This window comes from Cherax quadricarinatus, chromosome 56, assembly GCF_038502225.1.
Source record: "Cherax quadricarinatus isolate ZL_2023a chromosome 56, ASM3850222v1, whole genome shotgun sequence".
Classification (NCBI taxonomy): Eukaryota; Metazoa; Arthropoda; class Malacostraca; order Decapoda; family Parastacidae; genus Cherax; species Cherax quadricarinatus.
Window position 1 is genome coordinate 19,468,857 of NC_091347.1, and position 24,869 is coordinate 19,493,725.

The 24,869-nt window shown below is 42.1% G+C and overlaps 1 protein-coding gene across 1 annotated transcript in view; it reads left to right on the forward strand.

Moving 5' to 3' along the window:
• Positions 1 to 24,869, forward strand: part of LOC128700729 (probable methyltransferase-like protein 24) — a 44,796-nt gene that overhangs the window by 3,088 nt on the left and 16,839 nt on the right. The window contains exons 2-3 of the mRNA XM_053794093.2: positions 1,382 to 1,739; positions 13,841 to 13,908. Of these exons, the coding sequence (XP_053650068.2) occupies positions 1,669 to 1,739; positions 13,841 to 13,908 (139 nt within the window). The 5' untranslated portion in view covers positions 1,382 to 1,668. The remainder of the gene's footprint in view (positions 1 to 1,381; positions 1,740 to 13,840; positions 13,909 to 24,869) is intronic.

The window sequence follows — 24,869 nt, forward strand, 5'->3', positions numbered from 1 at the left end:
TCTCGGTCATAACAAATTCATTTAGCTTGTCGACTTTTAGTCTGGTTAACAGCTCACTAAACTCTGAATTATATTGGGACTTCAGTATCTTATTTCTTTGTTGTCATCTGTGTAAGTCCCGTCTTGTTTAAGCAGGGGTCCAATACTGGATGTTGTTTTTGCCATAGATTTGGCATAAGAAAAGAGCATTTAGTTTTTTTTTTTTCATTTTCATTGATGGCTTTAAGTTATTCCTGTGTTTCTCCTGCATGATTCCTTAAGCTTAAGTTCGATATTTGCTATTTCTCTGACCAGTGCCTCCTTCCGTATTTTGTAGATACTGCCCACTTTCAGCAGCTCTGTGATTCTTCGCCTTTGCCTGTAGGGGAGCATCTCTCTTTCTAGTTTACATCTTCTCTTCTTTTTTCTTAAAGAATGTGCCCTGAGCATACCTCAAGGCAAAAGTTCAGATCCATGTTATTTAGGATATCTTCCCATCTTGTTTCATTTAGGACATGGTTGATTTTATCTCACTGTATGTTTTTGTTATTGAAATGGAATTTGGTGAAGGCACCATCATAGCTAAATTATTAGATGCAACATCCAAAATATATAATTTTCTTGAAAATAGGCGTGCTGAAAACCTAGTGTTGGGGCTCGGTAAAGCTAGTGGTGTAACAATATAATAATATATAAAATAAAAGGACACAAGTGCAACTAATGTGACATTTTATTGTTTCTAATACAATTAAACAAAACAACGGCAGCTTCACCATCTCTGAAGTCTTAGCAAGAATCCTCCTGAAAACAGTAAACCCTGCCATCACATAGTCTCTCCTGTTAACACTACACAAGCACATTACAGAGAATGAACATTGAAACAGACCTTCTCTTTCCAGCCTCCAATAGAAATATTTGTCTAACCTATTTTTATATTTCCCAAGTAATAGCTTTTATATCCTTTTACTCATGTGCAAGTTAATTGTGCCACAATAAAATGCTACATTAGTTGCACTTGTGTCCTTTTATTTTACATATTGTCGGTAATTCTACCAACTTTATTACAATATAATAATAGAGGTTGGAAGCAGGAAACAGCTCCCTGCCCTTGTATGGGTTAACATCAATGCTAGTGAAGGGCTCTTGAGCTAAGAAAAGAGAGTTATCCTCCCTTGCCTTGGTTCAAACCTTATTAACTCCCGTTTCCCATGTGATGTATTATCCCTATGGGTAGGATATGTCATAGGAAGGTTGTGGGTGGGGATGAAGAGCCAGGCGAGAATGAGTTAACTGGTCACCTTTAAGCTTTGGTTTAAGTAATGTTCTCATCACAGTTTTGAAATTTCTATATATCTGTAGTGCATTAAGCTGGGTAAAATATTTATATTATAAATCCTTGCAGGTGTGATAATATACACGAGGCGAGTCGTTGTACCGAGACAAGAACAGCTACAACACAGCAGTAGAAGATAACATACACTAATTTAAGTTTACATAAACGACTGAATTATCTTCTTGAGCGACGTGTGAGGATCACTGAAGTAGTTAAACACCAGCAGCAGGAACGGTGCAGTAGTGAGCCACTTATTAGCGGCAAGAGAAAGAATACTGCGATAGTGAGCCACGGGCCAGCAGAAAAAAGAACGCCGTAGGAGCATTATACATAAACGCTGATATTGTGACATTAGGATGCTGAGGGAGAAGAAGAAGGCCCTCTGGAAAATTATTATTGTCGTCCTGATCTTCGTCAACTGTGCTATGTAAGTACGGTAATATGTGACTTGATCTTCGTCAACTGTGCTAAGTACGGTATCAGTATCCTGATCTTCGTCATCTGTGCTAAGTACATTATCACGTGTAACATGTTAATGATGATATACAATGCCGACATTTTTTGGGCCACTGTTGAAGGGTATTGAAGACTAACAATCTTAATCACTTACCCAGGGTGTTGAAGACTTACATCCCTCAAAGAAGGTTCCTTGATGCTGGTGAGGGGCTCTTGATCTAGAGAATTGAATTTGTGCTGCAGTTCCCTGAATTAAGCCTGAATACCTTCCACATCCCCCCACAGGCGCTGCATAATCCTAGGGGTTTAGCGCTCCCCCTTGATTATAATAACAATAATAATGAAGACTAACAATCATAATCACTTACCCAGTGTGTTGGGCAAACTTAATCATCATGGTAGTCCATGACTAACATTTCATACAACAGAACACAGTGTAACGTCAAGGATAAAATATACATACTGACAGCAGGAGACGACGATCTAGAAGTCAGGTTACTCTATACTTCTCTGTGTACTTTGCATCCAATGCTAATTTAATGGAAAGAAAACATAAGTGGATAATTGTAGCAGTGGTAGCTGTCAAGTGTGAAAAATTGTAGTAGTGGCAGCTGTCAAGTGTGAAAAATTGTAGCAGTGGTAGCTGTCAAGTGTGAAAAATTGTAGCAGTGGTAGCTGTCAAGTGTGAAAAATTGTAGCAGTGGTAGCTGTCAAGTGTGAAAAATTGTAGCAGTGATAGCTGTCAAGTGTGAAAAATTGTAGCAGTGGTAGCTGTCAAGTGTGAAAAATTGTAGCAGTGGTAGCTGTCAAGTGTGAAAAATTGTAGCAGTGGTAGCTGTCAAGTGTGAAAAATTGTAGCAGTGGTAGCTGTCAAGTGTGAAAAATTGTAGCAGTGGTAGCTGTCAAGTGTGAAAAATTGTAGCAGTGGTAGCTGTCAAGTGTGAAAAATTGTAGCAGTGGTAGCTGTCAAGTGTGAAAAATAGCTGTATCCTCTTTCAAAGCTGCTACGTTGTAGGAAATATACTCACCTCTCTCTCTTTATTTATTTATTTATTAATTTGAACATGATACAGTGAAGTACAAAAGAATACAGTTAAATGCAGCATGCCAAAGCCACTTGAATGCATAGCATTACTGGCAGGCTTAAAATTAACTTAAGATTAACTAAGCAATGAAGTATTAAATGGTAAAACATTATTGTAAACAGATAACAATTAAGCACAAATGAGTATTACAAAAACAGGTCGTATGGTTGCTTGCATTGCTGTACAATCAGTATTTATTTATTTATTTATGGGCAGGCTTAAAATTAACTTAAGATTAACTAAGCAATGATATATTCAGTGGTACAAAAATTATTGTAAAACAGATAATTTAGTACAAATGAGTATTACAAAGACAGGTCATGTGGTCATTATTGTGTTGCTGTGTAATCAGTAGAATGGAGTATTATGTTACGTAATGAAGTTAAATAGTAACAAAGTTTGATTGGGTCACAAGTTGACATTTATGAGATACAATAATGAGATACATATATGAGATACAATTTATGAGATACAATTATTCAGTATTTATTTAGTTGTGGGTGAGTAACTGATTTTTGAGAAGAGACTTGAATTTGTAAACAGAGAGTGTTTCTTTTATATTCACAGGTAATGAATTCCAGATTTTAGGGCCTTTTATGTGCATTAAGTTTTTGCATAGCGTGAGATGGACACGAGGAACATCAAAGAGTGATCTGTGCCTTGTGTTATGGTCATGTGTTCTGTTAAGGTTGGTAAGGAGATGTTTGAGGGGAGGGTTTATGTCAGAGTTAAGTGTTCTATGTATGTAGTAGGTGCAGTAATAAGTATGGATGTTTTGAATTGTGAGTAGGTTTAGAGTTTTGAATATTGGTAGAGTGTGCTGTCTGTAGTGGGAATTTGTTATCATTCTGACTGCAGCCTTTTGTTGGGCGATTAGTGGTCTGAGATGGTTTATTGTTGTTGAGCCCCATGCACAAATTCCTTAGGTGAGATAGGGGTAAATAAGTGAGTGATATAGGGCCAGGAGGGCTGACTGTGGAACATAGTACCGTATCTTTGATAGTATGCCTAAGGTCTTGGAATTTCTTTTGGAAATTTATTGTATATGTGTTTGAAATTTGAGTCTATTATCAAGGTGGATTCCTAAGAATTTTCCCTCTGTGAGTTTTGTGATAGGTGATCCATTTATCATTATGATTAGAGACACATCTGTAGCTCTGTTACCAAACTGAATGTAGTAGGTTTTGTCAATGTTTAGAGTAAGTTTGTTGGTCCTCATCCAGGTTGATATTTTCTGTAATTCGGTATTTACAGTATTGGCTAGCATGACTGGGCTCGGGTGAGAGTAGACGTATGTAGTGTCATCTGCAAATAGTGTGGGTTTGAGTAGTTGGGATGCATTTGGTAGGTCATTTATGTATATGAGAAAGATAAGAGGGCCAAGGACACTTCCCTGTGGGACACCAACTGTAATTGGCTGTGCGGAAGAGTTTGCCCCATTTGTGTTCACATATTGGCTTCTGTTGCTGAGGTATGACTTTAGGTAGTTGAGGGAGTGCCCTCTTATACCATAGTGCGACAATTTCATGTGGAGCAAGTCATGGTCAACTGTATCGAAAGCTTTACGTAAGTCAATGAAGATCCCCAGTGAGACTTCTTTTTTCTCTATTGCTGTATAAATATGTTCTAGCATGTGGATAATAGCATCATTAGTATTTTTATTAGGCCTGAACCCAAATTGACAGGGGTTGAGTATGTTGTGGGAGATGAGGTAGGAATAGATACGCTTATCATTCGCTGCCTGACCACGGTAGTGTGCGGTAGCGCTCTGCACCCCTCTGCTGTGTGTAGGCGAGCGCCCTTGTCAGTTACCTGGCTGCAGTGGTGTGAAGTGGTGCTGTCACACCTCGGCTAACAACTTAGGTGCACTGTGATCGTCAAGATGGCGGTTAGTCTGAGACGAAGGATAAATACTGTAGGCATCGAGCTACTTAAAGGAACGATAACGACCAGTTCTGCGCAAGTCTTATTGCCAAAGATCATACGGGAGACTTATGGAGTACAAGATTGTGACTTGTATGGTGTAGCATTGAACGGAGGACAACGAATTTTCGTCAAACTGCTATCAGCAACGGTTTATGAATCGTTAATCACCAGGTTTCAGGACGTGAGTCTTAACGTCACACCAGCTGTCACTGTAAGAATGATAGATGTTTCACGGTATTATACGTGGATCAAGTTACGCAACGTTCCCTTTGAGGCGGACGAGGCAGATATAAGGAAAGTTTTTGAGAAGTATGGGACGGTGCATTATGCTCAACATGGTACGTGGGCGGCAGGAGCCTATGCTGGTTTTCCAGAGGGTTCTTTCAACCTCAAAATGACTTTGAGGCACCAAATACCATCCTATGTGTACCTACAAGATTTCAGGACGCAGGTAATGGTAATGTACCCAGGACAACGACGTACGTGCCGCCTATGTGGTGAGTATGATCACATAGCGGCGACCTGTGACAAGCGAAGACATGTGCCTGGACCTGTGGTGGACGTCGCAGCCCCTGCTTCAAAGGTGGCAGGTGAGGAACAAACATCGGATGGAGGGCGTGGTGTTTTGTGGAGCGAGATAGTGGATCGGGCACACAGGACTGGTGGTGAGTTGGAGTCCCGCCCCCAACTGCCTGATCAGGTGTCGTCTCCTGTGGATAAGGAGGAGCAGCAAGTACAAGAGAAGGTTCTTGAGATTGAGGAGGAATTGGTGGAGGTGTTGAAGACGTTGTCACCACCAGAGAGGGATGTTACATCTGAGCGTGGTGTCATTGGAGAATCGTCGCTTCCAGAAAGTCTGAGACATGATAATTTGGGACGTGATGGTGGTTTGGAGTCATCCATTGACTCATTACACCATTCTCAGGTGGAGGTGGAGGTTCATCGAGAGGTAACATCTGATCAAGATATGTGTAACATGACTGTCACGAGAAAGAGGGCGGCTACATCAGATTCTGATGACGTCCTTACGCCTGCACAAAGGCCTGGGAAAAAGACTGAGGTGAAGTGTGAAGGTAGTGGTGTAGGTGGTGGTAGCCATGATAGGAGGCACCGGAAGAAGGGGGGAGGGAAAGAGAGCACTCTGAAGGTGTTGAACGTAAATTCAAGCTCTGGAGTTGTAAAGAGTGATGAGAGGAAGCAGGGGTGGAAACTTTCATAGGCCTTAGGTGTATGTCTGTAAATGTTAATGGGTTATGTAGCGGTATGAAGAGAGATTGGTTTCGTAATTTTCTGAATAAATCTAGAGTGGATGTTGTGTTCCTGCAGGAGCACAATTTCAAAGAGGGTAGGGTGTTGGAGGTGGCAGGATTTCGGGTAGTTACCCTGCCATCTCCCCGTCTAAAAGGTGGTGTGGGAATTTTAATAAGGGAGACGAGCCCGTTTGTTTTGCAGAGAAGCGAGGGAGGAGGGGGAGGGAGGGTGTTGCGTGTGGATGGGTGGTGGATGGGTAAGCGTGTGTCTTTTGTGAGTGTGTATGCGCCGGCAGAAAATAACATAAAGGTAAAGAATGATTTTGTGTGTGAGGATCTTGTGTTTTTCTTAAGTGCACTGCCAGAGGTGGCGATAGTTGGTGGGGACTGGAATAGTGTAATCAGGGTGGCTGATGTGGACCCAAGAGGAGCTGGATATATGTCTGTGGCTCTTAGGGATTTATTAAGGGATGTTAGGTTACGTGATGCCTTTGGGGGAGCGGTGTGGGAGACTGAATATACGTTTGTTAGGAGTGGTTATGCTGCGAGACTAGATAGAGTGTACCTTTCTCAGGGAGTGAACGTGAAATCTTTCAGTACTGTTGAGACTACAATGTCAGATCATAGGGCAGTGGTGGTGGAGGTTGGGTGGGGGACGCTCGCGGACATATATAGAAGTTATTGGAAATTAAATATAAGTGTGTTAGGAGATGAGGAGGGGTTGGAGGGGTTTTCAGTCCTATGGAAGGAGCTTAGTGTGGAAGAACAGGGAGTGGATGACATTGTGACATGGTGGGATACTGTCGCAAAGGAAAGGATTAGAAAGTTTTATGTGAGAGAAGGAAAACGTATTAATAATTTAAAATATGGACTGGCTAACTATTTAGAGGATAGGTTAAGAGGTTGCTATGGGAGGGGGGTGGATGGGAATAATTTTCCTATGGATGAAATAGCTGAAATAAAGGGGAGGTTGAGGGTGTTGCAAAATGAAAGGTTTCAAGCTGTAAGGATGCAGGCAGGGGTGGAGGAAGTGCTTTGGGGCGACAAGCCGTCAGCGTGTGTTTTGCGGCATCAAAAGCAAAGGCAGGCGCTGACGGCTATACCATGTTTAGAGGTAACGGAGATGGTTGGGAATTATAGAGTAGGGCAGGAGATACGAACCACGAAGGGGATGTGTGCGTATGCGGAGGCTTGGTACGAGAAATACTGGAACAGTGGGGGGGTGGGTGACGGGGCATTGGACAAGGTGTGTACGTATGTGACGTGTAATTTAGGAAATAGTGATCGAAAGGCTTTAGGTGGGACGATTACGGCAGAGGAAATAGAGAATGCGTTAAGGGGAATGAGGAAGGGGAAAGCTCCCGGTATTGATGGTCTCCCGGTAGAATTTTATTTACAACATTGGGCGTTGATAAAGGAATTTATAGTTAGGTTATTTAATAGTATGAAAGAGAAGGGTAAGTTGGGGGAGAAGCAGGAAACAGCAGTAGTAGTGCTGGTCCCGAAGGTCAAGGGGCAGCCCACCCTTCGGGAGTACCGAGCCATATCACTGATGTGTGCAGACTATAAGGTGTTTGCAAAAATTTTAGGTAATAGGTTCAAATGTGTAGTGGAGAGGGTGGTGTCAACATCTCAGTTCGGGTTGCCGGGGAGGTCGATGATTGAAGGACATGGGATACTGAGAAGTTTTGTGGAAGCTAAGGGTGGGGGTGGAGGGGCGGCTTTGTTGGCTCTAGACTGGCAGGGAGCATACGATAGAGTGGAAAGGGGAGCTTTGCAGGTTATACTTAGGAGACAGGGTTTTGGGGAGGAAATAGTCGAGTGGGTAAATACGTTGTACAAGGGGGCGAAAATGAGGATACAGATTAATGGGTGTATGGGGAAGGACATTGCAATGGGAAGAGGCCTTAGACAGGGATGCCCCATGTCCCAAATATTGTTTGCGTGTTTCCAGGACCCCTTTTATAGAATGGTTGACCGTAGCTTATGTACGCCATGTGCGGGAAGTGTGGGGGGTGGGAGGGCCTGGCCGGGGTTAATTGGATATGTTGACGACACCACTGTTCTCTTTCGTGCAGGGATGTCAATGAGAGTGTTGGACGAGGTGGTGCAATTATTTGGAAGTGCCACGGGTATGCAGGTAAATAGTGCGAAGTCAAGGTGCATGGGGTTGGGTTCCTGGGTGGGGGGTGTGGGGGGGAGATGTAATGTTGTTAAAGAATGGGCGGTGTCTTTAAAGATTTGTGGTATTATTTATAGGGATGACATGGTTGCGGCGCGGGAGGAAAATTCGGATAGGTTATTGGAAAGGATCGTGGGGCGTCTAGGTGTTCTGAGACCCCAGCACCTAACTCTGATACAGCGAGTGATAGTCGTGAACATTTTATTGTATAGTAAGGTTTGGTATGTTGCAGCTGTGTTCCCAATTACAGGGACAGCGATTGCGGGGATACTAAGACGGGTGTACAAATTTTTATGGGGTTCACGTTGTGATTGGTTACGGAGGGAGGTTGTAATGTTACCTGTAAGTCAGGGTGGGTTGGGGTTGTTGGATTTGAGACGGAGGGCTAAATGTGTGTTCATTAAATGGGAAGTGTTGCGTGAGGGTGTGAACGCGGGGCGTTTGGGAAGGATACACGACAGGCTGGGTATGTGGTATCGAGGAATGGAGTTGAGGGAATGTGAAATAGTTTTGAGGGCTGTTATGTTGGTTAGGGAACTGAGAAAGGTTCGTATAAGGGTTTTGTGTAGGTTACTTGTAGGTAGGTGCGTTGTCCCAGTTGAGGGTTTGTTCCCCATGTATGCGTGGAAGAGTATTTGGTTTAGATTTAGTAAATTGAAGTTAAAACCTCGGGCGCGTGAGGTGATGTTTCGTTTTCTGCATGGGATCCTTCCGTCTGGTGAGATATTACGAAACAGACAGGTTGTAGAGGGTGGGGGGTGTGGTATCTGTGGAGGGGATGAGACAGCGTTCCATGTAGTTTACTTTTGTGAAGGGCTAGAGGAGGTTAGGTGCTGGTTAAGTAGGTTGGTACAGAGGGTGGGGGGCCGTGGGGTGTCGGTTTTGCGTGCTCTAAGTCTAGATATGGGCGGGTTAGACGAGGGTGTCATAAGAGCTTTAGATTATATCATGGTAGATTATATATATATGTCGTGGGTGATGAGGGGGAGAGGGGATAGTGAGGAGAGAAGAAAGGTTCTTGCGGTAACGTTCTATAGTACGAGGTGTCGTAACAGAGATTTGTATGGGAGGAGGTGGGATCAGGCTTTCTCAGAGGGGTATAGAATGCTAACGTTAGGGATTCTCGTAAATCTGTGATTGGATATGAGTGAATGAAGGGGTTTTCATAGGTTGGAGGGAGTCAGGGGGCAACAGCGGGCTCGCCTCCCTGGGGGGGGGGTCGTGAGAGTGTGGTGAATGTGGGCTTGGAATGGTTTCCTGGTTTTCATTGGGACTTTATGGCATCCAAGTGTGGATGTAGAGCTCAAGGTCTCGTTATGGTAGATATAACACTTTTCAGAATGTAGGTATAATATAGTAGATTTATGTATAATTATGATGTGTATCAGTCTTGTATAACATAATTCTTGAGAAATAAGTTATTTGCGACATGCAGTGTGTTTTAGTTTGTATTTATGTTACGTGCTGGGTTTTTGCACGATGAGAGATACGTATATCCTGTTTTGCATTGTGCATACAGTGCATATGATTAATGTGATTTTGTGAAAATTTTTGTGTACGTGTGGGTGTGTGTGTGGATGTGGGTGTGGGTGTGTGTGTGTGGGTGTGTATGTGTATATATATAAATATATATCTCTTTCTATTGTATTGAGCCTTTGTCATGGGTCAGACGTTATGTAATACTTTATATACGCATGATTGATTCTTTTTAAAGTTTATAATTAAGGTCTGTACCCTGATACCGGTTTGGTGTTCATGCAAGTTCTTGATGTTAAGTTTTAGTCTGTATGGTATACAGACATATCTAGACAGTTTAGTGACGTAGTCCATTTGTCTGAAAGTTTTATATGGGTGTATTGTAACAGTATAGAGCTTGTTATTGTGTTCTAAGCTGTATTCTTTTCTGTTTATTTGTATGTTGGGATATGTTCAGCTGTATTGTTAGGGATAAGTATGTAGATTATCTAGTCAGATTATGATGTTAGGTTTTGGTTTTTTGATTAATGTGAAGGATGGGATTTAACTGATATAACTTCTTTGTATATTTTATGTTCAAGTGTATTGAACCTTTGTCAGATGTCATTTATATGTACAATTTATATATATGCAAGGTTTTGTATATATGTCAATTCATGACCCTGTGACATGTAATTTTGTTTTTAGTTATGTTCTTGATGTAAGTTTTTGTTGTAATATCTTGCGAGCATGTAAGTACAATCCGTTTGTCAGTTAATTTGATTAGGTTCCATACTGTTTCTTTATTTTTATGTTAAACTGTATTGGTTTTAAATAAAATATAAAAAAAAAAAAAAAGATACGCTTAAGGATTAATTTTTCAAAAATTTTAGAGAGGGTGTAAGTTGGATATTGGCCTATAGTTATTCAAGTCTGTGTGGTCTCCTCCTTTATGGATCGGGGTGACCCTTGCTATTTTGAGAACTGTAGGAAAGGTAGAGGATTCAATGGATTTATTAAAGAGTGTTGCAATGATTGGTGATAGCACCTGTGACACTTTTTTGTATATAATGGGTGGTAAGGTATTTAAATCTCCTCTTTGTTTTTTAGTTTGTTGATAATAAGGGAAACTTCAGTTGGGTTAGTCGGAGCTAGGAACAGTGTGTTCGGGTAGTTGCCAGTGAGGTAGTCATTGGGTGGGGTATCTGAGCTTGGGATTTTATTGGCAAGGTTTTTTCCTATAGTGGAGAAGAAATCATTGAGTCTGTTTGCTGTTTCAGTAGGTAGGAATTGGGGTTCATCTGGTTTTGTTAATTCAATTTCGCTATTTCGTGTTAACTTTTTTGTTCCTAGTATTTCTGATAGGGTTTTCCAGGTCTTTTTTATGTCACCTCGTAAGTTGGATAATCTGTTCTCATAATACAATTTTTTAGCCCTTCTTATTAGGCTGGTTAGGATTGACAAGTAACGTTTTGTTTGGTCTCTGGTTATATGGCCCATTCTGTACTGTTTTTCGTATTGGTGCTTTGTATTTGTGGATTTGAGAATGCTGGGTGTTAGCCAGGGACTGTTCAGTCTCTTCGCAGTCATCTGTTTAGTTTTTTTAGGACAGTGCTTGTTATAGAAATATTGGGTCTTTTTTAGAAAATTATTAATACATTCGTCAATATCTGTATAGATTTCTAGCTTAGTGTGCCAGTCAATGTTTGTCACTGCTGCTGTGAAGTTATTGATAGCTGCCTTATTGTGAAGTCTGAAAGTGACTTTAGTAGTGTCTAGGGGTAATTTGCCAAGGCTTGTTATGAGGAAGGTTGGGTAGTGGTCTGTGGTAAAATCTGTGATTATGCCTGATCTTAAGGGGGATATGGTGTTGGTCCAGATGTGGTCTAGTAGGGAAACACTAGTCTCTGACTCTCTCTCTCTCTCTCTCATAGATATATGTGCCCCTATTTACTTTGCTAGTATAACTGCTTATGATACCATCAGCGATTGTTTAATTAAATGTATAAAGACGTGTGTATACTGTAAATCTATAATTATATGTACCTGGTATGTAATATTACATGTGTGTATAATTATTTCAGCGTGTGTGTATACTGTACTCTGTATATAACTATGTATTCTTAGGCATATAATAAATTTGTGTTGTATATATTAACACATGTATTTAGATACGTCGTCCAAATTTCTTTCTCTCCCCTCCTTTACCTCTCTCATATATATATATATATATATATATATATATATATATATATATATATATATATATATATATATATATATATATGTGTGTGTGATCTTATTGCATATATATATATATATATATATATATATATATATATATATATATATATATATATATATATATATATATATATATGTCGTGCCGAATAGGCATAACTTGCGATCTTGGCTTAAATAGCAACGCTCATCTTGCCATATAGGACAAGTGAAAATTTGTGTATGCAATAATTTCGCCCAAATCATTCTGAACCTAACGAAAAAAATATATTTGATTGTGTTTGTTTAGTACTGAATTATGGTAAACGTATTTAAAATATATTTAGTTGGGTTAGGCTTAAATAAATTGCTCTTGTTATAATTAGGTTAGGTAAGTTTTCTAAGATTCTTTTGGTGCAAAATTAAAATTTTTTACATTAACATTAATGAAAAAAATATATCTTTCAACGTATGCTAATTGACCAGTTTTACATATTCGGCACGACATATATATAATATATGTCGTGCCGAATATGTAAAACTGGTCAATTAGCAAGAACTCATTTAAAATTAAGTCCTTTCTAAAAATTTTCTCTTATACGTTTAAAGATATATTTTGTTCATTAATGTTAATGTAAAAAAAAATAATTTTGCTCCAAAAGAATCTTAGAAAACTTACCTAACTTTATTATAACAAGAGCAATTTATTTTAGCCTAACCCAACTAAATATATTTTAAATACGTTTACAATAATTTAGTACTAAACAAACACAATCAAATATATTTTTTTCGTTAGGTTCAGAATGATTTGGGCGAAATTATTGCATACACAAATTTTCACTTGTCCTATATGGCAAGATGAGCGTTGCTATTTAAGCCAAGATCGCAAGTTATGCCTATTCGGCACGATATATATATATATATATATATATATATATATATATATATATATATATATATATATATATATATATATATATATATATATATATATATACAATGCCTGCACTTTAAAGGAGGGGTTTGGGATATTGGTAGTTTGGAGGGATATGTTGTGTATCTTTATACATATATGCTTCTAAACTGTTGTATTCTGAGCTCCTCTGCAAAAGCAGTGATAATGTGTGAGTGTGGTGAAAGTGTTGAATGATAATGAAAGTATTTTCTTTTTGGGGATTTTCTTTCTTTTTTGGGTCACCCTGCCTCGGATGGAGACGACCAACTTGTTGAAAATATATATATATATATATATATATATATATATATATATATATATATATATATATATATATATATATATATATATATATGTTGCCCTGTCTTCTGATGCAGATATCCTCAAAAAAAAAAAATTAATTTTTGTAGTATGGGATAGGCCAACTTGAGATGTCAGTTAATAATTCCCAGATAACAGTAACTCCGGCTGTGCTGGAAACCTCTGTCAGCATAGTTGCTGATCCCTGTGTTATATAGCATAGCATATTAGTATCATCCATGTGCTTTAGATACGAGATCCCTTGTAGGCCTGTGACTTTGTGTGACGTCACGGGATGCGCATGTGTAGGCTCGTACCTCTGCCTCCCTCTCAGTCGGCGTAGACCTACAGGAGAAGACAGGCAGAGGCTGGGCTCCACATTCATCATCACAGTCTGACAATATATATGTTACCATCCAACAAGTGTGTCTACCTTAAACCCTCGATATCTCCATTTAAGAACCCCTTACGATACCTCTGGTGATGTCCTTTTCATCCTATTAAAGTCTTTCTGGGATTTTATATTACCTAAATTTTAGTAAAGGTATGTTAGGCGACTAGGTTAGATTTGGTAAAAAAAAAGAATTGGCATATGAACAATACCTACTTAACGTTGTTAAAAAAGGCAAAACCTGCAGTTTTCAGGACTGTCTTGCCACAGGTTGAGAACTGACTGCTAATGAGAATATTTTTTTTCAGGGTGCTCTTGAAAGATGATAACGCGTTTGTGTTGTACGAGCGCTTGCTGAGTACTTCCTCCAGCAGAGGTAAATACACACACACACACACACACACTCCTGGCGGGGCCAGGAGCTGAGTTAGGCGGGGATAGGAGCTGAGTATCGACCCCCGTAACCACAATTAGGTGAGTACACACACCATGCACGTCTCCTGAGGTGCACATCAACCAGATAACTACTGCAGCATGTGGGCGCCTGGCAAACCTGAGAATAGTGTTCCGATACCTCAGTAAGGAATCGTTCAAGACACTGTACACCGTGTACGTCAGGCCCATACTGGAGTGTGCAGCGCCAGTTTGGAACCCATACCTGGTCAAGCACGTCAAGAAATTAGAGAGTGCAAAGGTTTGCAACAAGGCTAGTTCCAGAGCTAAGGGGAATGCCCTACGAAGATATGTTAAGGGAAATCGGCCTGACGACACTGGAGGACAGGAGGGTTAGGGGAGGCATGATAACGACATACAAAATACTGCGAGGAATTGATAGACAGAGACAGGATGTTCCAGAGATGGGACACAGAAACAAGGGGTCACAATTGGAAGTTGAAGATTCAGGTGAGTCTAAGAGATGTTAGGAAGTATTTCTTTAGTCATAGAGTTGTCAGGAAGTGGAATAGTCTGGTAAGCGTTGTAATGGAGGCAGAACCATACATAGTTTTAAGACGAGGTATGATAAAGCTCATGGAGCAGGGAGAGAGAGGACCTAGTAGCGACTAGTGAAGAGGCGGGGCCAGGAGCTGTCTCGAGACCCCTGCAACCACAAATAGGTAAGTACACACACACACACACACACACACACACATACATACATGGTGGGTGCAGACGTGGGTACACAAGGCTCCGAGAACCTTCGTGTTTTTGAGGCGTGCAACAACCGCTTGCAGTAATCAGTGGTAGTGACAAAGTCAGTGAACAAACCTGCGAGTGATAACTATAGTTATCAGTTGAAAAAATTCGAGGGGAAACCTGAATTCAGTATTTTCTTTTAAAGTGCCAAACCGTTGTGGATCTACTAGGCACTGTTGCCACACAGATACAAACTTAAAAAGATCAAAGTGAGTGTGGAAACGGGTGATCAAGAATTACCAGCGTTTGGTTAACAAGTGAAATGTGGGGCACCGCAATGTGAGAGTGAAAAAGTTAATAAGCAAAAGGAGAAAGAAAAAAAATAAAATATACAACAAGGGAAGGTGGCAGTAGGCCTACTGAAGCAGTGACGTCACAACAGCTGTATGCCATTATACATATAAAGTGTAACACCGAATGTGAAGTGTATTCTGTAATAAGTGAAAAGTGAAATCACTTGAGGAACGCGGGATGCATGAGCATATATGGTTATAAACATCACGGGTGAAGGAGTTACAAAATAGTGAGAGAAGGCCTATGTACGACGACTACGTCATCAGCTTCTGGCAACTTGTCATCACACCGCTGTCAGCGCAAGTATTTCACCTGTTGAGGTTGCATTTTGCAAGATTGAGTCTGGTCCTGCATCACTGTTAGATACTGGTCACTCACTCCTACAAGCCATTACCAGAATTAGAGTAGAAATAGCATAGAGGTGAGTGCAAGGAGTAAAGCGGTAGTGAGGGATAACGTCAGACACTTAAGCTGAGACAAGCTAAATTTTACAGCCTAGCTACTTTCTGAATTTTAGAAGTAGAATCGACAAGTGTTACAAGTATTGGTAAGCTTAGAATTACTGGTATCTACCGGTATTTATTAGCAGTATGAATACTTAGAAGTGGGGGCACACACACATACACATACACACACACACACACACACACACACACATACACACACACACACACATACACACACACACACACACTGGTATTTATTAGCAGTATAAATACTTAGAAGTGGGGGCACACACACACACACACACACACACACACACACACACACACACACACACACACACACACACACACACACACACACATACACATACACATACATACACACACACATACACACACACACACACACACACACATACACACACACATACACACACACACACACACACACACACACACACACACACACACACACACACACACACACACACACAGGAACAAGCACTTGTAAGCTGTAGTACACACGCAAACACACACATACACAGGATTTCACACCGTCCTGTGAACTGACCATCTGAACCTCGCTCCTTCTCTCTTCCTCTCTTCCCTCTCCCATCTCTCCCCTCTAACATCTCTCCCCCTCTAACATCTCTCCCCTCCCATTATCTCTCCCCTCTCCCTTTCCCCATCTCTCTCCCCTCCTCCCCTCCCTCTCCCCCTAGCCTCTCTCTCCCCTCTCGCTCTTCCATCTCCCCCGTCTTTCCCCCTTCTCCCCCTCTCTCCCCCTCTCTTTGCCTTCTCTCACTCTCCCTCTCTCCCTCCATCTCTCTCTCCCTCCCTCTCTCTCTTGCTCTCTCTCTTCCCCATTTTCCCTTCTAACTCTCCCCCTCTCCTACCCTTCCCTTCACTCTCTCTCCCCCTCTCTCTCTCGCTCTCTCTCCCTCTCTCCCTCTCTCCATCTCTCTCCCTCTCTCCCTCTCTCCCTCTCTCTCTCTCTTGCTCTCTCTCTTCCCCATTTTCCCTTCTAACTCTCCCCCTCTCATACCCTTCCCTTCACTCTCTCTCCCCCTCTCTCTCTCTCACTCTCACTCTCTCTTCCCCTTTTTCCTTCTCACTATCCCCCTCTCTCTACCTTCCCTTCTCTCTCTCTCTCTCTCTCTCTCTCTCTCTCTCTCTCTCTCTCTCTCTCTCTCTCTCCATCTCTTCTCCATTTTTCCCTTCTCACTCTCCCCCTCTCCTTCCCTTCCCTTCTCTCTCTTTCCCCCTCTCACACTCTCTCTCCCCCTTTCCCTTCTCACTCTTCCCCTCTCTCTCTCCTTCTACCTTTCCCTTCTCTCTTCTCTCACAAAAAAAAAAAAATGGTGGGGACTCGCAGGAACCAAGGATCAGATGAGAATGGTTCTGGTAGGGAGGAGTGGATGGAGGAGCAGTGGAAAAGGATGGAACAAGAGTGGGAGAGAAAATTAGGAGAGCTTTTTGAAAAAATGGAGAAAGAGCTCTCTGTGAAATTGGAAAAGAGATTGGAGAAGGAGACAAAGAATTGGGAGGCACAAGTCGAAACTGCAGTAGCCAAGATAAGGGTCCTAGAAGTTTTGATAAATAGGCTGAAGCGAGTTACAGGGGCAGTGACCAGAGAAGACACAGCATGTGAAGCTGCGAGGCCGAACAGGAAGGAAGGAATTATGAATTATGCTAAGGTCATATCAGCCTGCCAAGGAGGACCAAGGAGTGAAAGGGAAGAACAGCTGGTTGCAGATGGAGAGGGTGATAGGTCGAATGCTAAGGCACAACCATGCTATCAAGAGCCACTGGAAAAATCAAGGGAGAAACTGACCACATACAGGCAGGATCCAGACTCACAGAGGGTGAGGCAATGGGAGGAGGAAAGGGCAAAATCAGTGTTTATCCATGGGCTTCAGGAGAGAGAGGAAAGGACACACACTGAAAGGCAGCAGGAAGAAAGAAAGGAGATTGAGAAAATCATCACGGAAATAGGTGAAGAGATGGACGAGATTGTAAATTTTCAGAGAATAGGGGGGTACTCGAAGGGGAGAAACCAACCAATCAAGCTGATTCTCAGGACGGAAACAGTGCGGAACAGGATCCTCCAAGAGAAACCACGATTGAAATACTCGGAAGAGTACAAGAGGGTGTTCCTAGACAGAGACAGAACAAAATCAGAACGACAGCAGCTGAGGGAGAGGACAAAAAAGCGAAAGGAGCTAGGAAAAGAGACAAGGATGGAACCAGCAGAGGTCAGTCAGAGCAGAACAGAACAGCAAGGGCAAGCACACACACAACTATTCTCAGAACCATACAACCTATCACAGCATCCCAACACACTACAGTCCATACCCACAGCCTCCACCCAACACCGAGCTATAGAATCCCACAGTATGCCACCAGGTCTCCCACCCTCACAGGCCCCCCAAACCACAGTGTTGGAAAGGAAACTGAAGGTATGGTACACAAACGCTGATGGAATAACAAATAAGTAGGAGGAGTGGCATGAAAGAGTCAAAGAAGCATCACCGGACATCATAGCTCTCACAGAAACCAAGCTTACAGGTATGATAACAGATGCCATCTTTCCAACGGGATACCAAATCCTGAGGAAAGACAGAGGGAACAGGGAAGGGGGTGGAGGAGTGGCATTGCTGATCAAAAATCGCTGGAATTTTGATGAGCTGGAGAGAGGAGACAGCGGAGAAGAAAGTGATTACATAGCGGGAACGCTTCACTCTGGAGGTCCCAAGGTGGTAATAGCAGTGATGTATAACCCACCGCAGAACAGCAGGAGGCCAAGGCAAGAGTATGACGAGAGCAATAGAGCGATGGTTGACACACTGGCTAGAGTGGCCAGAAGAGCTCATGCATGCAGGGCAAAGCTCCTGATCATGGGTGACTTTAACCACAAGGAGATCGATTGGGAGAACTTGGACCCACATGGGGGCCAAGATACATGGAGGGCTAAGATGATGGAGGTGGTACTGGAAAACTTCATGTGCCAACACGTAAGGGACACTACAAGAGAGAGAGGAGAGGATGAACCAGCAAGGCTGGACTTAGTATTCACCTTGAGTAGTGCAGATATCGAGGACATCACATATGAAAGACCCCTTGGGGCCAGTGACCATGTGGTTTTAAGCTTCGAATACACAGTAGAGCTACAAGTGGAGGGAGAAGCAGGAAGGCCAGGACGAATGAAGCCAAACTACAAGAAAGGGGACTACATAGGAATGAGGAACTTCCTGAACGGGGTTCAGTGGGACAGAGAACTGGCAGGGAAGCCAGTTAATGAGATGATGGAATATGTAGCAACAAAATGCAAGGAGGCTGAGGAGAGGTTTGTACCCAAGGGTAACAGGAATAATGAAAAAGCTAGGATCAGCCCATGGTTTACCCAAAGGTGCAGGGAGGCAAAAACCAAGTGTGCTAGGGAATGGAAGAAATATAGAAGGCAAAGGACCCAGGAGAATAAGGAGAGCAGTCGTAGAGCCAGAAACGAATATGCACAGATAAGAAGGAAGGCCCAAAGACAATATGAAAATGACATAGCAGTGAAAGCCAAATCTGACCCGAAACTGTTGTACAGCCACATCAGGAGGAAAACAACAGTCAAGGACCAGGTAATCAGGCTAAGGAAGGAAGGAGGAGAGACAACAAGAAATGACCGTGAAGTATGTGAGGAACTCAACAAGAGATTCAAAGAAGTGTTCACAGAGGAGACAGAAGGGGCTCCAGAAAGACGGAGAGGTGGGGCTCACCACCATGTGCTGGACACAGTGCACACAACCGAGGAAGAAGTGAAGAGGCTTCTGAGTGAGCTAGATACCTCAAAGGCAATGGGGCCAGATAACATCTCCCAATGGGTATTGAGAGAGGGAGCAGAGGCGCTATGTGTACCCCTAACAACAATTTTCAATACATCTATCGAAACAGGGAGATTGCCTGAGGCATGGAAGACAGCAAATGTAGTCCCAATCTTTAAAAAAGGAGACAGACATGAAGCATTAAACTACAGACCAGTGTCACTGACATGTATAGTATGCAAAATCATGGAGAAGATTATCAGGAGAAGAGTGGTGGAACACCTAGAAAGGAACGATCTCATCAACAGCAGCCAACATGGTTTCAGGGACAGGAAATCCTGTGTCACAAACCTACTGGAGTTCTATGACATGGTGACAGCAGTAAGACAAGAGAGAGAGGGGTGGGTGGATTGCATTTTCTTGGACTGCAAGAAGGCGTTTGACACAGTTCCACACAAGAGATTGGTGCAAAAACTGGAGGACCAAGCAGGGATAACAGGGAAGGCACTACAATCGATCAGGGAATACTTGTCAGGAAGACAGCAGCGAGTCATGGTACGTGGCGAGGTGTCAGAGTGGGCACCTGTGACCAGCGGGGTCCCACAGGGGTCAGTCCTAGGACCAGTGCTGTTTCTGGTATTTGTGAACGACATGACGGAAGGAATAGACTCTGAAGTGTCCCTGTTTGCAGATGACGTGAAGTTGATGAGAAGAATTCACTCGATCGAAGACCAGGCAGAACTACAAAGGGATCTGGACAGGCTGCAGACCTGGTCCAGCAATTGGCTCCTGGAGTTCAATCCCACCAAGTGCAAAGTCATGAAGATTGGGGAAGGGCAAAGAAGACCGCAGACGGAGTACAGTCTAGGGGGCCAGAGACTACAAACCTCACTCAAGGAAAAAGATCTTGGGGTGAGTATAAAACCAGGCACATCTCCTGAAGCGCACATCAACCAAATAACTGCTGCAGCATATGGGCGCCTAGCAAACCTCAGAACAGCATTCCGACATCTTAATAAGGAATCATTCAGGACCCTGTACACCGTGTACGTTAGGCCCATATTGGAGTATGCGGCACCAGTTTGGAACCCACACCTAGCCAAGCACGTAAAGAAACTAGAGAAAGTGCAAAGGTTTGCAACAAGACTAGTCCCAGAGCTAAGAGGTATGTCCTACGAGGAGAGGTTAAGGGAAATCAACCTGACGACACTGGAGGACAGGAGAGATAGGGGGGACATGATAACGACATACAAAATACTGAGAGGAATTGACAAGGTGGACAAAGACAGGATGTTCCAGAGATTGGACACAGTAACAAGGGGACACAGTTGGAAGCTGAAGACACAGATGAATCACAGGGATGTTAGGAAGTATTTCTTCAGCCACAGAGTAGTCAGTAAGTGGAATAGTTTGGGAAGTGATGTAGTGGAGGCAGGATCCATACATAGCTTTAAGCAGAGGTATGATAAAGCTCACGGCTCAGGGAGAGTGACCTAGTAGCGACCAGTGAAGAGGCGGGGCCAGGAGCTCGGACTCGATCCCCGCAACCTCAACTAGGTGAGTACAACTAGGTGAGTACACACACACACATACACACACACATACACACACACACACACACACACACACACACACACACACACACACACACACACACACACACACACACACACACACACACACACACACATGCTAGACCTACATAGGTTTATAAAACATAGAGCATCACAAGCATCCAGAATGATCAGTGTTTTCCAGACTTCCAAGTATTTCTCTCCTAGTCTAGAGCGTATTTTAACCCCGACGTGGAGTGGTGCAGCTCTCATTAAACCATTAAATAAAATATACCAACAAACTAGGAATTGAACTGAGAAATTAGTAAATTTGTTGATGTATGTTGAAGTAAATACACACACACACCTTTTACTCTGTACATTATTACCATCATACCAAAGTTATGTTTGAATATATTAGTCTGTCCAGGACACGAAGGTCAGTAAGGCACCAATTCTCTTAAACACTAAAGATAATATATATAGACAGACTGGTTATAAATGACCATAATTTTTAAAGGGGTGGACCGGTAAGCCAGCGGAAGGCCTCGGTCAGATGACCAAAAGCTCCAAAGGCGGGTCATCATCTGACTAAGACCCGCGTCAGGAAACATTTCTCCTGTTTCCTGACGAACCTTACCTAACCTAACTAAAGATAAATATCTTTCTCTCACACGAGGATCAAACAAATCACTCAGTGTTTATGTCGTGCTTTTTAAATTAAACTTATTCAACAAGTATTATTTTGCAGGCCTACTGTCCCATGCGAGGCAGGTCCAATTCTCCCACCGGCTTAAGCTAATGCCTTTACTTAGTCAGATCAGTCACATTCACTAACTGAAATTTTTTTTCTTAACATCCACGAAACTTAATGCATTTATTTAACGTTATATTAAGTTAATTAAATTTAGGACCCACACAGTTTGTATTAAAATAAAATACACTATTTTACGTTAATTGGAGGAAAGTTATTTTGTCTAAATTAGTTGTGATTCAAAATATTAAAAACGTTTATTAATATAAAGAAATATTAATTTTTGAGAAAAATATATTGGATCCGGCCTTTTCCTGGTGCTATTTTTTTTTACAGCTCATGAGGTGTGTACAAACAGGTGTTCATCCTGGTTCAGGGTGAACCAGGATGAATACCTGATAAATTGCTGCCATTCAGAATTTACGTTTTCTGGTAATAAATGTTTGGAGTCTTTCATCATCTTGGCTGTATTTTTAATAATAATAATAATTAATAATAATAATAGTAATAATAATAATAATAAATACTTTATTTCTATAAGTACATGTACAAGGTATACAGACCATAGCTGACATCAATAACACACTCCTCTATAGAAAGCCGCTTGTTATGCAGAGCATTTCGGGCAAATTAGGTCAGTTTTGTCCCAGGATGCGACTCACACCAGTCCACTAACACCCAGGTACCTATTGTACTGATGGGTGAACATAGACAACAGGTGTAAGGAAACACGCCCATTGTTTCCACCCTTGCTGGGAATCAAACCATGGACCCTCAGCGTGTGAAACGAGAGCTTTTGCCACCAGGCCACGGACAACACGGTCTGTGTTTCAAATGTAAACCACCAGTCAAAAATTATTTAATTTCTAATAATGGGAATTTAACATTCAGTAGTAAGATCAATGTCTCCACTACCAAGAAGTATCTGAGCAGCAGTAAGCCACAAAAAACAGCACAAGTCAACGAACGTTTACTCTATCCCATGCTGAGGCTGCGAGAGGCTTTGTATAGATGATGTCTCGACACCAAGAGACCGTGAACCCAAATGTACTTATAAGAGATATTGCCAATACATTTTGCATAGCTCGCATACATACTGTATTGGAAAGGTGCCAAAATAATAAGAGAACCTCATAAACACTTACTGCTTATCTTGAGTTTATGGACTATGTGGGTTTGAGGAGTATAATTGTAGATGTACCATGAATGCTTCTGAGGCTGTGGGAAGAGACAATTGGATCACAATTGGTGCCGCTGATACAAACAAATCATAGATATGCTTTCTGAAAAAATCTTCGAATTGGTACACTGTTGAGCCTTCTACACACCAGGACAACAAGCTAAATCACGTGAAGATTCAAGATAAAGGTGGTGGAACGTGTATGTTAGGAGGGGCTGTTCTTAGTGTAGTATACATCTAGGTTGCCAGCAACAGAGCTGAAATTCGATATACGAGGAATATTCAGATAACTGCTCCTGCTAACATTCTAGCATCGCTGGGTGACCCATTAAGGAAGAAACACTTTTACCGTCACTTATTTAAACACTGTCTTGTCCGGAGCGTACTGACACCACAAATCAGATGACTCTCCGAACTGCACCATCCCCACCCGTCCTTCAGAGTGCAGGCACTCTACTTCCCACCTCCAGGGCTAAATTCTGGCTAACCGGTTTCCCTGCATCCCTTCATAAATATTACCTTGCTCACACTCCAACAGCACGTCAAATCATAAAACTAATTGTCCCCACTCCTGTCTAACGCCCTCACACAAGCCTGTTGGACGCCCAAGCCTCTAGCACTAAAAACCTCATTTACCCCTCCCTCCAACCATTGGGGAATGACCCGTGCTCCGTCCCCAGTATTGTATACAATTTATAATGTGATACTTGTCTGCAACTGCAACACTATGATAACTTGGTACAGGTGATGTGTGTAAGACACATGTGCAACATCTGGGTATCTTTATTGTAGACGTTTCGCCATCCAGTGGCTTTATCAATACAAATTCTAGGACATAACTTGAAGACAATAGAACTATGTACAGAAGATGAGGTAATCAGTCCCTCAACCTAGGAGTAGGTGCGAACAGCACCATAGTCGTGGAGATTCTGAAGCAGAAGAAAGAATCCTGGCGCTTATATAGTAACGTCAGGTGTAGCAGACGAGGGCATATTCACTGGTAGGCGGGATTCCCCAGTGGAAGTAGGTCCTTCCCAAAGAGATGGGTTAGTTGTAGTAGTAGTTGTCGAAGTCGTGAAGGTTATGTACATGTCCTCAGAATTAAGATTCCATGATGTTGCAGTGTCTGACAAGTTGTGTACGAATGGTATATAATACCGACAAGATGAGAGTAAGACACATGTGCAACATCTGGGTATCTTTATTGTAGACGTTTCACGTGTCGGTATTATATACCATTCGTACACAACTTGTCAGACACTGCAACATCATGGAATCTTAATTCTGAGGACATGTACATAACCTTCACGACTTCGACAACTACTACTACAACTAACCCATCTCTTTGGGAAGGACCTACTTCCACTGGGGAATCCCGCCTACCAGTGAATATGCCCTCGTCTGCTACACCTGACGTTACTATATAAGCGCCAGGATTCTTTCTTCTGCTTCAGAATCTCCACGACTATGGTGCTGTTCGCACCTACTCCTAGGTTGAGGGACTGATTACCTCATCTTCTGTACATAGTTCTATTGTCTTCAAGTTATGTCCTAGAATTTGTATTGATAAAGCCACTGGATGGCGAAACGTCTACAATAAAGATACCCAGATGTTGCACATGTGTCTTACTCTCATCTTGTCGGTATTATATACCATTCGTACACAGGTGATGTGTTGATCAACTCTTGCTAACAACTGTTTACCATAACGTACTACCACTAGTGAGTCCAACTTACATGTAACCTCAATTCCTAGTTGCTACATCTCGCCTTTCTCTATATAACCCTCTGGACAACTGCTTCTGCTTTAGTTTGGCAGACTGATCATATTGCACCTAGGGTGATGGACTGATTACATCTACCTGTCTATTTCGTCTGTCTCATCTTCCATCAGCGCTGATATCTCCAAGAGTGTGATTCATCTCTGTATTTGACTGATGAATCCAACAGCACAGGCGAACGTTTCGTCAGTAAGGATTCCTAGTGCTACACCTGTGTCTTAAATGATTTATCAATCCCTTCTCTCCACCCCAGATTTGTAAACCCTTGCAGTCATCTTATTTTGCTCCAACGTCTTTAAATGTTGAAATCACATAAACAAACC